General features: G+C 41.0%; 1 protein-coding gene across 1 annotated transcript; it reads right to left on the bottom strand.

Annotated features, from left to right (window-relative positions):
• Positions 1 to 11,985: 11,985 nt before the first annotated feature.
• MRPL44 (mitochondrial ribosomal protein L44) lies at positions 11,986 to 15,513 on the bottom strand. Its single transcript, XM_054282784.1, has 4 exons — positions 15,350 to 15,513; positions 14,575 to 15,043; positions 13,493 to 13,671; positions 11,986 to 12,337 (listed from the first exon to the last, which is right to left on the bottom strand). Exons 1-4 carry the CDS (start codon positions 15,511 to 15,513, stop codon positions 12,148 to 12,150), a joined length of 1,002 nt encoding a protein of 333 aa, XP_054138759.1. The 3' UTR covers positions 11,986 to 12,147.
• Positions 15,514 to 16,143: the final 630 nt, after the last annotated feature.

The following is a 16,143-nucleotide window of genomic DNA, read 5'->3' as shown; positions in this document are numbered from 1 at the left end:
GATTTGGGTTCTTCCAGAGTCTGTGGGCACACCTGGGGTTCCTACAATCAAGTATCTAAATCTTCCCCTCCTGTTTCCCAGAGGAACCTAAGGAATGCAAGGCCCTAAGTAGAACTGTGTGTAACACTGTTGACATACGGAGCTAAAAACTGGCTGTGGTAACTTCCAGCTCTGTTTCACCTCCCCTCAAGCAATAACATTACTTGTGCTCCTCTTCCATTCCTGCTTTTTCTATTTTTTACTGCTCACAGCAAGCATTAATTTCCTCAAAGCAGCTGGTCTGTGTTTTCTCTAAATCACTAAAGGGAAATATCCACAAATAATACACATGAATAAAACCGCTTCTCTTCAGTTTTACTCCTGGCTTTTCTTTTTCATTACATATTTTTCTGTTTCTCTATGCTAGAACGCAAATTTCCTTTCCTGCAGCTTCTCTGTCCAAATTTGTTCTTCATTCTCTCCTTCTAATGACCAGACTTCTGCAGTTGGAAATATACTGTCCAGCTGTTTATTCCAAAAGTGCTTAATCCCTGCTGCACCTGCTACAGCTTTTAGCATTAAAATTAATTTCTTAACAAGAGGTAAAACAATTATTTTTTATGCTTGCAACATTTCTCTTTACATAAGAACCAGAATTTAATATTGCAGTTGTGGGTAAAAATATCTGAAAGATGTTGCTTTTGTAAGCTCTTAAATATGGGCCAATAGGGTATAAATTATAATGTACATACACATAATCTAGTGGATTTATTGTCAGGACCAAAAGAAACAAGACTCTAAGAATGTACATTTGGGAGATGAATAAGACATTCCCTGTTTGCCACTAGGATTGAGGTCAATAATATCCACTTTAAAGCAATTAACCCAGCAGGATAAGTGACATGAAAATTATCATGCTGAAAGGCTAATGGGCTATTAAATCCATCTTGCTTCACCACTGATGGGCACACAGAATTAATCCTGGGATTAGGTATATCGGATCGGGTAAACTGCTACCTCACTTCATATTTGTATGTGAAGGGTTTCCTGAAAATGCCAGCAAAGAACACAGCCACAACATTCACTGATGTGCTCTACTCAAGGTTCAGTCCACTGAGCAGAAATTAGTGTGTCTGTGCCTGGCCTTATTCAAGCAGTAGCTTTTTGTTAATGAATAGATACGTTTTGGTAAGAGATCAGAACAAGAGAAAGTCATAGTAATGGTTATATAAATCATGCTGCCTGTTGGCAGTTATTTAAATCTGGACAATTCAATGCAAGAAAATGGTCAGACAAATATGATTGAATTACAACATTATCTTTACTTGCAATGCCATTTCCCTTGGACATTTCCCACCCACTGCTATGGCATTAATGTAGTAAGAAAAGGTAAATGATGGAAAGCCCTGCCTTTACCCTTAACAGCTGTGAATAAGAAACTGACCTCACGTAAAGAGAAAGGCAGTCTCATCAGCTTGGGATTTTTGTAATGAACAAGTTAGTGGTCTGTATTGTTTTCATCTCATCTTTTATTTGTGTGAAATACACCTAATTCGTTTGGAGCAATATGGGGTAGGAGATGGTTTTCAGTCACCATATGATTCTCTTCCTGCTTTCTAGATTGGCCAGTGATGTTGAAAGGTTATCAATATTTCAGCCTTGACCCTTTATTTGACACAGTTCTTGAATTCCATCGTGCCTTGAGTGCACAAGATCATATTCCAGTTTGTAATCACAGACTAGGCAGTGGAAAGAACATGCCTTTATACAGTTGCAGTGAAAGCAAAATATCTGTCATAGGAATGCACATCTTGTATGCAAGGCAAATGCATTTAATTTTTATTATCATCTTTACAGTACGTTTTTAGAGAATGTGCCAATGTTTCTATTACTGTTTTTCATTTTGTATTGGTTTATCATTAATCTGTAAAACCCTGTAGTTGAATGATGCTTTATAAGCTGTAACAGAAGTTTTGGTAAAATGATTGTTTCATGCATTCTTTCAGAGAAACATGCCAGAGGAGAGTGGAACCCTTCAAACCACAGAGTACACTCATACTTGATCCCGTTACAGCAATAGAAATACAAGGGTAAGTCATATAATATTTTATATTTGCTGGAACATCCCACAGGAATGTTGGCAATGCACAAGGCAGCCCAGAGTCTATGGGTAGAAGAAAGAAGTTGTGGAACTGATATGAACAAAACAACAAGGATTGAAAAAACCCATATTTAGGACACAAATGTGAAAGACAGAACTCAATGGTAAGGTAAGGTGGTAAGGTAGTTCAACTCTTCAACTCCTTTGGTTCTAAATTAGAAGAGGGAGACAGAATTTAAACAGACATCTAAACCCCCACAGCTTCTGTAGTATTTGGCTACATGAAGTACTGAACCAGGAAATGCTCTCCCAGCTCTCTTAGCAGGAACAACTTAATTTGCACATTAAACTTTAAAGACTTAAGTTATTTCTTGACCTATAAATGAGATTTGTATTTAAAACTCAATGTATTTTGAAGTTCAGTTCTTCAGTACCATTTCCACTTGATGATGAGCATTTCCTGCCTGTTTTCTGTAAAACTCCCATGGGAGTGAAGAGAGGCCTTTGTTGCTTTCCACTAATGAATCTAAATTATTGATTAGTCAGTCTAATTTGTGGAAGCTGCTCTTGGTTAGTGCTGTCTTAGAAGTGCCTTAGATTGGGCAAAAAGAAATAATTTCACACAGATCTTCAGTGAGGGAAAGACTATTAAAATAGATAGGAGAAACAGCATATTTAGCCAGTGTTCTTTTATTTGCCCACACTTTACAAAACTCACATATTCTCCTTCATACTTCCCTAGAATTTTATTTATTTTAATAAACATTACTTGAGGGCTGATTTGGGGAACACTAGAGTAGAATTAACTGTTCTGAGCAGATATCTTTCAGTGCTCATGGTAACCCTGAACCAGTCTAAAACTGGAATCTAGAAAACAGATCCATAACTTTCCAATTCTCTAAGCAACCTGATTATATAAAGAATGAAAAAGGACAAAAAGAAAGAAAAAAGGTGCAGAGTCACAGTTCCCAAGACAAGTCACGAAATACCTGTCATGCACTGCATGATCTGAAACACTGAGATTGTAAATCAGTGACTCCAATGTTTGAGTCTTGCCTGATAAACAAAGTTTTTTACACTCCACTGCACAAAGCAATGAATATAACAAGTGTCAGAATAGCTAAACATCATTGAAACACCCATTTGGACCTGAAATGGGATGAAAAAGAACAATATCTTCAAGTAAAAAAATGGAGATGGACATAACAAAAGAGGGAAATACAGGAAACAGCTTTTTGATATCAGACATTCAACTAGAAGAATACAGAACATAATCTCTGTCATGTAAATATGGGAAAATTAAGTTTTTTAGTCAGTCCATTTCTGAAAGAAAATATTTTAAAGGACAACTACAAAAAGAAAACCAATTCTATGAACTTTAATGTAATGTTTCTCACCACTGTAATTTTAAAATCTGAGATGCTGTCACCAAGATTTTTTTCCATTAATCTTTCAGAATTTGTCTCATTCAAACTGCAGAGAGAAAGGCTTTATGACTGGTAGCAATAACAGATAAAAGTAAAAGCACTAACAAGATGCACAACAGACAAAAAGATCCCCAGAGAATGTAGCACAGGCTCCTGCAGCTGCACTGAGTGGATATGGATAATCCCTGGTAGCTGCAAATACCCTCTTAGGGGAGGTTTTCTGCAGGAGAAGCCTAATCTCAATCCATACATAGGAAAAACAATACCAAACCTAGTAATGCCTTAGCACTTTCTCTCCATGTCATTTTCTTCAGAAGTACAAAACAAACCCTCAAATTGTTGTTTAGAATAACTGGTTTAACAAGGAAAATGAATCCCCTGACACTCAGGCCTCCTGTACCTTCTCTGTACAGCAAGAGCACCTGCAGTGTCTTGCCTTGAACTGTGTTTAACACTGCAAGCCATACTTGAAGTTACAAACAGCTGTGAAAAAATTAAGATTTCTTTCAAGAATGCATTCTCTGCTGAAGTGGCAATGACAGACATGTCTCTTGGAAACAATGTGTGGGAATTTCAACTGAGAAGGTTGGTTTTGAAAGCATTTGTCAATTAGAAAAACTCTCTTTTAACCAGGAGATAAAAAAGAAAAATGTTTATCTTCATGTGACTTAACCAAAATGTCTTGACATGAAAAAGAAGCGTTTTTCATTACGTGACAGGAATATTTAATTTTACTAGTTACATGTTTAAATAAATTCTCAAAAATCTGAAAAACAACAGAACAAAACTCCAACAATAAAACAACGACCAGAACCAAATGAATAATCAATGGCATGTTGTGCACAGTAGCATGCCATGTATTGGGTTTCACAAATGGGGAAAGAGTAAGTGTTCAGAACATCATCACAGCCTGAACAGAACAAAACCTTGGTTTGGTTTGTGGGCAGCAAGAGAATTAATAAATACTCTGAAGCAGCACAGTGAATGAAAAATTTGGGATAACAACAGAAGAAATAGCAGTGTCTTACTGACATAAACAGAGTCATTTGAGAAATGCACCCCTGATGTCCAAAAGATTTTATACAAATGGAAAAACCTCACCAGCAAGGTCCTCTGGGCTACCATGGATAAGGAAAATTGGTGGGGAGAAGGAACCTGACAGTTAATAAATCATAACAAATATGGAAACAAAAATATTACAGAAGCTGTTAGGAAACCATAGTATTTCTTACAAAGTAAGACTTTTAATCAAGTCTCTTGTAATTGTTAGAGTTTGTTACCCTGTTAGTATAACTTTTTAGATCTCTCTTCTGAGTTTACCCTGACTTTCCTAAACTATCAAGGTCCATTTTATGAATACACAGAGGTTTTACATCCTGCTCCTTTTTGCAAGTGGTTGTTTCAGAGCCCAGGGCTTTACTAATAAAGGTCCAGCTCTGCAATTGTTACAGTTTGATGTGTTCATAGCCAGCTTATAAATACTGCTCTGAAACCTTCAGGTCCTTGTCCCCCCCTGCACGTCCCTCTGTGGCACAGATATCTGCCCAGCTGCCATGGGGACACGTGCAGGCAGGAGATAGAGGGGATGGAGCAGCTTTGTGCATTGCTGCACTACAGCTTTGCTGATTAGGAGAGTACACACTCAAAACAGAACCAATTTAAGCAAAGCAACAATTGACAGAGAAAGGTTTCAGAGTAATTATTGAAAAGTTTTCATTCATACTGACCTAGGCATTTGCTAGGGTAAACTCATTTTACACTCCTGGACAGAGATCACTGTTCAAACCCACCTGCCAAGAGGCTTAGCACTTCCTGTATTTTCTCATTAGAAACAGTCAGTGAATGTTCAGAGCGCTTGTGTTTTGTTTCTTTGCTGCAGCCCCCCAGCATTGCCAGGCAATGCCCACAATTGCCCTCGGTGCTCCAGACAACCAGTATCATCCCCTTATATAATGAAATCCAAATAACCATTTGTCACAGCTCCTTGGAATAACATCTTCATGTTAAATGATGGATTGTTATGCTCCAAAACTGGAAATTATCTTGAAGCATAAAATTATTCCTTGCAGGCTTCAAAATTTAGCTAGTAAGAGTCAGATAGCTCAGCAGTGTGTACTGTCACTAACAACAAATCCTTTCTGCAGCAGGGGGAGTTTTTCTCTAAATGAAAATTTCAAAACTTATTCAAAATTTTATCAAACTTCATCATTTTTTTGTTATCATTTAATCCCTGATGTTTTTGGTTACTAGGAAATGATGAACATAGTACTCTAATCAAGGGAAAAAATGTTCCAACTTCTTTTTAAATAGTCTGTTTTTATATATGAGATCAACCAAATTCAACCTGATCCATGATCTTCTCTTAAACACTTGATCTCACAGCTGAGCTTGCAGTGGGCAGTGGAAATAACCAATTAGGAGCTAATTGGTTTGAAAGGAAACTTTCAAATAAATAAACTATGAAATAAATGACCTAATTCTAAAACCTGGGAATAATCAACAGTTTGCTTCTGTGCTTCTGTTCATAGTCTAGATTTCCATGAACTTCAGCAGTCTGCCTGCTGGTCATGCAGCACAGAGCCTGAATCAAAGAAACCCTGCCAAAGCTCACTTGGCCATCGTGCCTGCAGTCACAGGACACTGTCAGAGCAGATTCCCAGCAGCTGGGAAGAAAATGTGCAATGCTGTGGGGCTGAAGTGAAACTGGGTGGGTGTGGGCATCTAAGTTCCTTCTAAAGTAATCAGAGCAGCAGTGGAAGCAATAATGAATTGCCACGGGGGGATCTGCTAAGTGTCAATATATGAATGTCATCTTTTTTCTTCTCCAGTTGTTGTCTCCTTGCCTGATGGCCACAGGTTGTTGGAAGCTGCCTGACTGACAACATGCTGAAATAGCATCACATGGTATTTGAGGTAGGAATTAAATATTTAACATAGATCTTTACTGCAAAAGAAACATGAAAGAAAACTGAACTGTGCTCTGATATTATAAACAGAAAATGACAGGGAAACAATTCAAATCTAAACCCATCACCTCCCTAGTAATGAAAACCTAATCAAATTATAAAAGTAGCTCTCCCAAGCTCATTGCCACAGTTGTTGCTCAATTAGAAGGTCTGTGTAATAGAATAGGAAACCTTCTGACACACTTTTAGATTAGGCTACTGTGTTTTTCCTGATGGACTACTATAAACATTTCCACTTTCCATCACTTGAAATTAAAGAGAATAAATTCCATTAACTTTCAACTAGCTCAACTACTGAAGCCATTTTCTGTCTGGACTCTTTTCCTTCTTAAACATTCTCTGATGCTGGACTGATTTTCACAAATTGTTTTGTTCTGTTGTCATCCTAAGCACTCACCTTTTTGCCAGTAACTTAGAGAATAAAGCTGTGCCTCCTAGTGCTACTGAAATAAACACTAAAGTAACTGGAGTTCTTTATTTAACCACCAGAACTTTTAGACAAATCCTTGCCCTCTGGTGGTGGGAATGCTTCCCCTGGTTAATCCTCCTCTAACATGACTAATTCTGTGACACTTCCTTAGTTTCAACAGTATTTTCTTAATTTTGCAGAACTGCCTCTGTGGAGGAAATACTCCACAAGGACAGGTTTCAGAATGCTGTCTTTGAACTCCAATTACTCTGAATTTTCTCTCATAGGTTTAGGTCCAATGTAGTGGTGCTCCACCTGTGTGTTTCCTGCAGCCACACTGACTTTTCATTCCACTTGGCTTCATTGTTTGACCTGGCAATATCCCCTGCATTACCTCAGAGATATTCATCCCAAATCTGGATACATCCCCCCAAATCTGCTGTCTCAGCATGGCAGTGGGTTTCTCCTCACTCACTACCTGCTATGTGGCACCATTCTCTAGAAATGGTCAAATAAGTGAGAGCAGAACATTTTAAAACTTCCAAACTTTGTGACTTCAGAAACTGATATCCTGCACCAGTCACGAGTATTTCATTTGTCCCTTCTCTAAGGTTGAAAAATTTCCAGGGGCACTTTTCCTCCCCACCCAAGTACAGCCTACAAAAAGCCAAACACACACACTGGCATTGATAAACTGAAGATTTGATTCAATACTTGGCTAAATATGTGGGAATTATAAAACTACAGAACCTCTTGTCAGGAGCAAAGGATTACAGCTCATTGTCTACTGAAACAACTTGCATTAAACAGTGTTAAGTTTCTTTGAAGGCAGATATCAAAACATTGTTTCAGAACTTTTTTTTTTTTTGCAAGTTGCATATTTTTAGTATTCAGAAATGCTACATAAATATTGGCCAGGTAATTTAAATTATTTAAATTACTACTATAAAAAACATTTTTATTAGAAATACTTACTTACTGATGCAATTTATTTTGGTTTCCTAGATAAAGTAACAAAATCAGGTGCTTTAAACCAAAATGGTGCCTTCAGGAAAAAGAGTACTAAACTAAAAAAGTCAGGTAACAACTTACCTAAAAATGTTACTCAAGTTAGAAATACAAATGTTGTTCTGATTTATATAAGCATCCCAGACTGAGGGAAAACACAGGACTGCAGAACTATTGAGATGCCCCTTAAAGGGGAGCCCTGAAGCATGTTCAAAACTCAATGAAATCCTAATCTCATTGCAATTAAATGTAAAATTCCTCCAACATCAATAAAATCAAGATTTCTTCTGATAAAGAACATTGGTATAAGAACAAGTGAGCACAACTGGCAATTAACAATTCCAGAGGTAAAAAATAAATTTTAATTTCCATATCAGAAAAGTGAGGTTCTGTAATTGTTCCCAGCTGGAGCACCAGAGGCAACAGATTTAATGTGTCCAAAATTAACATGTTTGATTATAAACCTGTAAGTTCAAGAGCACAGTCCCCAGCACAGCTGCCACAGACTGGCAGAACCATTACACTTATTACACAGAAATAGCCAGGGATGATGATGTTTACCTTCTCCCTAGGGGTACCCTTTTCCCAAGGAGGAGCAGCCCAGTTTTTATGTGCACCACGAAGAGCTGCATTGCAGGGTGCCTGTGATTTAGGAATCACCAAGTGCCTTCAATAATGCTCTGATTCTGTCACCCAGAGCAGCTGTTCCCACTCTGCAGCCTCAAACTACAGCAGGGGCTATTTACTGACCAGCTGGTGAGCCCTGGATCTTTAGTTTCTTAGGCAAGCTGAAAAGGGAAAAATGCAAAACTAGTGCCATTACATCTGGGGAATTGATTTAGAAAGAAAAAAACCAATGTGTCCTTGTTGAGAAGTGTTTGCTTCTCAACACTAAATGCATCTCTCAATATTAAACTTCAAAGCTCTGATGTAACAGAACCCAAATAGTTCAGAGCCTCTTTAAAGTTACCACAGCACTCAGTAAAGTTAAGGACAAGGAAAAGTAGGGCTCTTCTTGTGTTTGTGTACTGCATCATCCCCTCCCTCTACCCTGCAAAACACAATGACAACACATCTTTTGATGTTTTGAATTCTTCATGGCTTTGTATAGCAGCATAACACCAGAACACCTCATTTAAATTTTTGATTTATCATATTACCCAAGAGATTGTTATAAGAAATAAAAAAATAATTGTCATAAACCAGTAAAAGCTTTAACTTTTCACCAGCAACTTCAAACTCTGAATTAACACAGAGATAACTGTGAAATGATTGGGTGTTCATCTCCTGCCTTTAAGTCACAGCAACAATTCACAAAATAATTATTCCTGGACTTTTTTTTTGTTAAGAGAAGCTTGAAGCAAAACATCTGGTTATTGTAACCAGAAGCTGCATCTGAAAGCAAGAAGATGAACTAGGTGTTCAGTCACATCACTGAACTGCTGAGACACAGGAGCAAAGGCACAGAGAAGCAACAGAGCAGCTTCTGTTGCTGAGATCAGAAGCAACTTAACAGTGCATGAAGCATATTAAGAAATTTTTCTCCAATTACTTAACTGCTACCAATAGAATACAACTTCTCTTACCTTCCTAACTGCAACACCTTCCTCAATATAAAATTACTTTTACAACACTTAAAAAAAAAGACAGGATGTAGATGACAGAAACAGAGTAATCCAAGACCATTTACACACTGGATTTATCTAACATTTAGAGAAAAAGCAAGTCTAGGTTACTAGTGTTTCCTACTGTTTAGTGAGTTTACAAATGTAATTTTTGTAACAATAATCTAGTTCTTCAATAGGTTGCAAGAATAAAATGTCCTGATTCCTTTCTGTCAGTCATTATTGACAGTCTGCTCAATCTGTTGTCTCTCTGAAAGATAAATAAAATGTGACTGTGAAAGGAACAACCACAGGGGGACATAAATGCACTTGTACTCAGCATCAATGCAAGCAGCTCACAAAGCACTTGTCAGACAAAACTGCCATGGAATTTCACGAACAATGTTTGTGAGCTGCCATTTTCACCACACTTCATAGCTAATTATTTATGTAGGTCTGACAAATCTTTTAACTATGCTATGTTTTATGGCTACTGATTCAAAAAACAAGGAAAAAGTTTAGTAACCTGAAGTATGCAAAGGATCCCACTAGCACAGCTGTAGATCCTGAAATACATGTTGAGTGTCAGAAATTAAGGCACAGATATCACATAAAATGCTTTTTTGATCTTTAAAAATGTGAAAATTGGACATTTTCTTACAAAAGCTCCTGTTTCAGTCAACACCTCTGTAAGAACCCAGTCCTTTCCTTCCATGTCCCCAAATTGTCTTTTCATTTGGTCTTAATACATTCCATTTGTGTGCCACACAGTAAACTGATTTATCTTGCATCACTCATCTTTTACCAGCACAGTATTCTACTTCTCCTAGGACTTATGCCCACATTCCAAACTATAAAGCCAAAGGAGGGAGATCTTAATTGTTTTTAAAGGTAAACTGACTGGAATTTGCTTCTCCATCTCAAAATTCGTAAATACGTATATAAAAGCAGTAGGTAACTTGGGCTATAAAAAATCCTCCTTCACTATTGTCCTTTCAAAATAGGTAAAGAGCAATAACCTCATCTGGAAACTAAAAATAGCATGAGTAATTTTACCATCTTTTCACATTTTGCTCTTATTCCCCTGGAATATAGTGACCTTATTGGCTTTGCTTATGTAAGTGGTAATAGATTGCCTAGCTGGAATTTTTCGTTTAACACCAGCAATTTTGTGCATATTTTCTGCTGGGCTGATCTTTCTGCCCTCCTTTTTGCACTCCAGCCCTCCCTGGTGTGCCCCCTCAGCCAGGGGCAGCAGGAGCTCTCACTGCTCTGCAGCCACAGTTCCACACTGGGCAGATGCAGGGCACTGAGTGCTGGAGACACCCAGGGTCACACACAGACTCCTCCTGCTCACAACACCAATAAATCTCTTTCCCCTGGGTTGGTACAGCCAGCACTGTCACAGCACAGGACCTTTGGCTGCCAAGTGTCCTTCCCTAAATCCATCTTGTGGGCCAAAGGCAAAGGATGTGTTGTGAGGACAGCCCTATCAAACATGATCAGTGGCCATCAGCCTGATTCTCCCCCTCCTTAGTGAAGGCACTTGCATTTACCTGGTGTCTTCCTTTACAATCAGTGCTCACAATGGGACAAAGCAGGAAACACTGCTGAACATCCAGCTTCTTGGTCCTACATCCAGCTTCTTCCTTGCAGGGCTCAGGCAAGTTTGGAATAGATGCTCACTCCTTTTTTAAGAAAATTATTCCAAAATAGCTGCAGTTCTCACACATCTGTTGCCCTCTGGCAGATATGCTGAGTTTCTATGACATTTAACAGAAATATCATGCAGGTACCTGAAATATTCCTAAGTGTCCTTCCATGCATTTGGAGTTACACTAAAACAGCTACAGATGTTGCAAACAAGACAAACACTGATTTCACTGAATCCAATACTTCTGTCATGGAAGTGTTTAAATGAAAGAACATGGACTAAACAGGAAAAGTACCAAAAAGAAAAAAAAGAGAAAAAAAGAAAAAGCTTATCTCATAGCCTATCATGAAATCATGTTCTCCAATTTCTTTAGGTTCAGGCCTTCATGATCCTAGTTTTCACTATTTCTCATTTTGCAGCAGAGGCATTTTACAAGTTTTAAAAATCTTTCAGAGCGTGGTCCAACAATAAAAACCAATGTGCAGGCAAATAAAATTTAGATGAAAGCAGTGAGACCTCAGAGTTTGAATCCCCAACAGTGTCAGGATCATCATCACACCTGATGTTTTCACAATGTGAAGGACACATCAATCCAGATGCAACCCAAAGGCTGATGTAACATATGTTAATTCAATTCAGCTTATTAACAATCCTCTCCAAACAATCTCTGAGAAAGCATTCATGAAAGCTGTTTCTGTACAGTGAGACTTTGTCACACGTTATTAAACATCACTAGAGATGGTCTCCTGTGATGCACAGAAAAACTTCTGAGCCAAAAGGCAAAAATTCAGATTAAGGGCACTTCTGTTACATTCAGGAAAATGAGCAAACATTAAACATTGTGCAAAAGGAAAAGACTTTATTTAACACCATATATGACTCGGAAGTTTCACTCACTGAAGACCAGAAAAACAAACCGTATTTTGCCTTTCCAAATACACCTATATTCAACATGGAAGTCATTGATTTTTAAGATACACCAGAAATGTCTTTTAGCATCTAGTTACTGCTGATTGCCTTTTCCTTGTTTGTTTCCTTTGCAGCTGCCAATCCTTGTTTGGGTTTGGAGTAATCCCAAGGTCTCCTGTTCTCTGTGTACCCATAGAGCTTCCGCAGTGCCACTCGTGCAGCCTCCTCCTCTGCAGCCAGCAGTGTTTCACCAGGGCCTTCAGCTAACATCTTCTTATCACTTGGGGAAAAAACATAAAGTTACAACCATGAAAAACAAAAGTTTCCATCATAAAACCCTAAGAACTGCTGTGTACTGTCAATAAAATAGACTGGTTTTTCTCCAATGTCTGTGAACACTGACTTTTATATACACACAATGGAAACATTTCTGTTGGTCTTTCCTGCAAAGGTAAGAAATTGTATATTCAGTAATGGAAACTCAGATCAGAAATGTGTCCATTTCCTGGGAGAACACCACTCTGTTCATTTAGGTTCCTAACAGCACTGATTCTTTACAGCATTCCGTTTGTCAGCCCTGATAAAAAATATGCAAATTTGTTACTCTGGTTGGCTTAAACAGGAACTGAAGTGCTTTTGTCTTTTCTCCTCCCCTGGTAAGGAAGTATTTCAAACTGCTTCAAAAGGACTGAGAAGCTCTCTCCGTTATAAATTATGTGTTCATGTCTGTTTAACAGTTCATGAAGGGACACCAGGGAATCCTGAAGAGAAACAATCAGAGTTCCCTTCTTTTTTATAAGATACATTTTATAGGGTACAGAAACCAAAGCAGAGTAAAGCAGAACAAGTTAAGGCACATGCTCATCTGCAGCTCCTTTAGGAGAGCAGCAGTGATGTGATTCTGTCCTGCCCACAGCAGCACTGTCACTGCTGGGCACTGACCACACCTGACACAAATGCACCAGGGACAGCTGGCACTTCCTAAGAGCCTGGACACAGACACTCCTACGGGCCAGTTCACAGTGCTGCTGATTTTCAAACTTAAAAGCTTCTCTGGAACTTAAAATGAGTCTCTCTCCAACTCACCCCTGATGTCTCTTTATGCTTGTCTAAGCCCTGGATACAGCTGTGGTCCATCCAAAGCCATGCAGTTATGCTGTTCCCAAAGTTCCTGTGTCAGGTCACTCAGAACTCACCCAGGCTCTTTGGTGCACCCTGTTTAGCCTCTGGAGCCCTTAGTCAGAGACTGTGTATGTATCATGACAGCAAGCTATGGCCAATGCTTAAATGGCTCATTGTATATGGAACTTCCTATCACATTTCTTTTCTGGAACAGCTTGACCAAAAAGCATGAGCAGAAAAGTAAAGGACCATCTTCCCTCCTTCCCACTCCTCCAATTAAAGCCATTTAACTTTAGATTAATATTGCACTAACCAGTACAACCCAACAAAGTAGACTGGCAGGACTGTGCTGACCCCCAGCTGCCTGGTAATTCTTGGTTCTGGAGCAGAGATATTCCTCTTGGTCAGTTCTTCCAGCAGTAAGCCCATAGGATTTACAACTTCCCAGATCTCAAACAGGTCTTTTCCAATCAGCTGGGGAATAAAAAAGTCCTAAACAAGAAAATTTAGAAGTTACAATTAATGGCTTGAGATTCTGGTGTCTCCTAATGAAAATACAGTGTGAAGAGACAATAACTGACAATGAATTGCTGAAGTGAATGATAAAGCTGCCTCAGTGCCCCATCCCAGTGCTCGTGATTGTGGTGTAGCCACTGAGAGATTTGTGCCCGGGGCAAAGTCAGCCCCAGACCCAGAGCAGGGACAGCTCCAGCCCGACGGACAAGCTGTGGCAGCAGAGGAGCTGGGGCAATACCTGGGAATGTGCAAACCCACGGGTCCTTCACCTGTTGGGATCACTCTCTTGTCTGTAAGAGCTCCTTGCTCTTACAGACCCCTCTCAATGCTCTTGTATCAGGAAAAACATTTTAACAAACACTTCCCCATGGCAAAACTAATAATAAGTGAAAAGGATGACTGAAACAACAATAGCTGCTAAAACTACTTGGTCACACTGAATTTCAATCAAACATTTTTGTATATTTTCAGGGGCTTCTTGTATATCTTCAAGAGCTTGCACTCCTACATGCAAAACCTATGAATTCATCCCTGTTTATATAGAACAAAGTTTTTTTAAATTGAAGATATATGAAATCTCACATCTAATAATTTCATTATCTGATAATATAGTGCATGGACTATAATGCTTTCCCTTACCAACTTTCAACAAATATTAATATCACCATCATAATCCAGAAGTGTATGATTTCATGTACTTGATCAGCCTTCTTAATGAAAAAGCCCCCAACAAAATCTCCAACCCCCAAAACCCAGCTGACCACCACCACCACGCCAGATATCATCGGTAAATTGTCTTGTTACAGGTATTGTCAAACTTCTGCCAACCTCCCTGGATCTCTCCCCATCCAGGAACAAACCAGCAGTCATCGAACCTACCCTGACAAAGACGCCGGTTCTCTCGGGCCCGCTGCTTTCCAGCAGGGTTCCTATCACAGCGAGGAACGTCCTCTGCAGCACGTCTGGAGGGGCAGGAAAATCCCTGCAGAGCGCCAGGTCCTGTATGGACAGGTTTTGAGCCACATAAGAGACAAGTTCGCGACTGGTCAGAAAATTAACCAGTGCTTCTGTGCCCTTCGCAGGTAACTCTGGGTAGGCGCCTTCAAAGCACCGCGCCAGGTACGCGCGGGAGAAGCGCAGCCCTCGCTCCGCAAGGCCGGTGTTGTCCTGCAGCTGAAGAGCGACCGCGTCCTTGTCCAGCCCCAGCTGCCGGCGCCTCGCCTCCTCGCTCTCGATGTAGCAGGGGTTAACAAACGCAGTCTTGAGAAGGTCCAGGGCGAAGTTTTCCTGCACCCGGTGGCTGAAGGCCTGGATCTCCGCGTGGTAATCCCAGTTGGGCTTCTCGGACCTGCGGGCGCGGGAAGGGAACCAGCTCAGGAGCAGAACGCGTTACCCGCCCCAAGCCTTTCGAAAGGGCACGAGAAATGAAATTGAGCTTGAATACCGAACGCAGTATTTAAATCCCTGGGGTCAGACACTGTCGGTTCCGCACCCCCGTCTGCCTGCCCCGTTCAACCCGGACTATGCCAGCCTGCGGAGATCAACCCATTCTGCTCCAAAGCGTGAGCAGATGGGGCCTAAACGTTCTGATTTTCCCCTTTTTGGGGCCGTCGCACCCCTTCTCCAAGTCCCGCCCGCCTCTCCCGCCGCTCACCGCCGCTGCGGAGGCGCCTGCAGCCGCTGCAGCTCCTGGTACGCCCGGAGCCAGCGCTTCTTTTCGGGGGGCGGCGCGGTGCTGAACGCGGTGCCGAGCCCGGTGCCCCGCCCGGCCCCGGCCAGGAGCGGCCGCGCCGCCCGCAGCAGCAGCCGCGCGGCCATGGCGGGTGCGGGCAGGGGCGGCTCCGCCCCGCGGCTTCCGGGCGGAAGCGCTGCCGGCCGGAGCGGCGGAACCGGGCCCGGTCTCTGCGGCACGTCTGGCCTCGGGGACACGGCCAAGGACAGGAGCTGGGCAGCTGCAGCGCCGGGGCTCCGGCTTGGGCCGCCGGGGTGTTTCAGCTGAGACCCTCAGGATGGGCGCCCGTCAGCCCTCAGGCCGCGGCCGCCCCGCGGTGTGACCCCTGCGGAGCTCGCAGCGGGTGCCAGGGCTGCCGAATGTGTCCTACGCGCTGTCCCTTAGGTGGCGGCATTTTAAAATATTTTTTTGAGTTCCGTTCCCACGTGCAAGACAAAGTCCGGTTTTGTGCACTTAAAAGAAGCTTTATTTTTGACTATCGCCTATACAGTTCTTTGTACATCTCTCAGCCCTCATTTGCACCATCAGAGTTCATACAGTACACCTTCAGTGCAAAGGTCATGGTATAAAACTCATGAAAATGCAGAAAATGTGCAAAGCAGGCCTGGCCCTTTTTATCGTCTTTACTAAAAGACAAAGGCACACGCTTCAACATTCACGGTAAGAAAACATGCACAGCAAACGCCCCGATGTAGTCACGGAACACAGTAAACAAA

This window comes from Melozone crissalis, unplaced genomic scaffold (assembly GCF_028551555.1).
Source record: "Melozone crissalis strain CALT ecotype California unplaced genomic scaffold, PUWL_Pcris_2 ptg000034l_1, whole genome shotgun sequence".
NCBI classification, from domain to species: Eukaryota; Metazoa; Chordata; class Aves; order Passeriformes; family Passerellidae; genus Melozone; species Melozone crissalis.
Note: the sequence above shows the minus strand (reverse complement) of the source record. Positions and strands in the feature narration are given on the sequence as shown.

Coding starts and splice junctions, on each gene's coding strand:
- MRPL44 (XM_054282784.1), bottom strand. CDS start 15,513: ATGGCCGCGCGGCTGCTGCTGCGGGCGGCGCGGCCGCTCCTGGCCGGG. Junction 13,672..14,574: donor GAACCGGCGTCTTTGTCAGG/GTAGGTTCGATG, acceptor TTTCTTGTTTAG/GACTTTTTTATTCCCCAGCT. Junction 12,338..13,492: donor TACTTTGTTGGGTTGTACTG/GTTAGTGCAATA, acceptor TTTTTCCCCAAG/TGATAAGAAGATGTTAGCTG.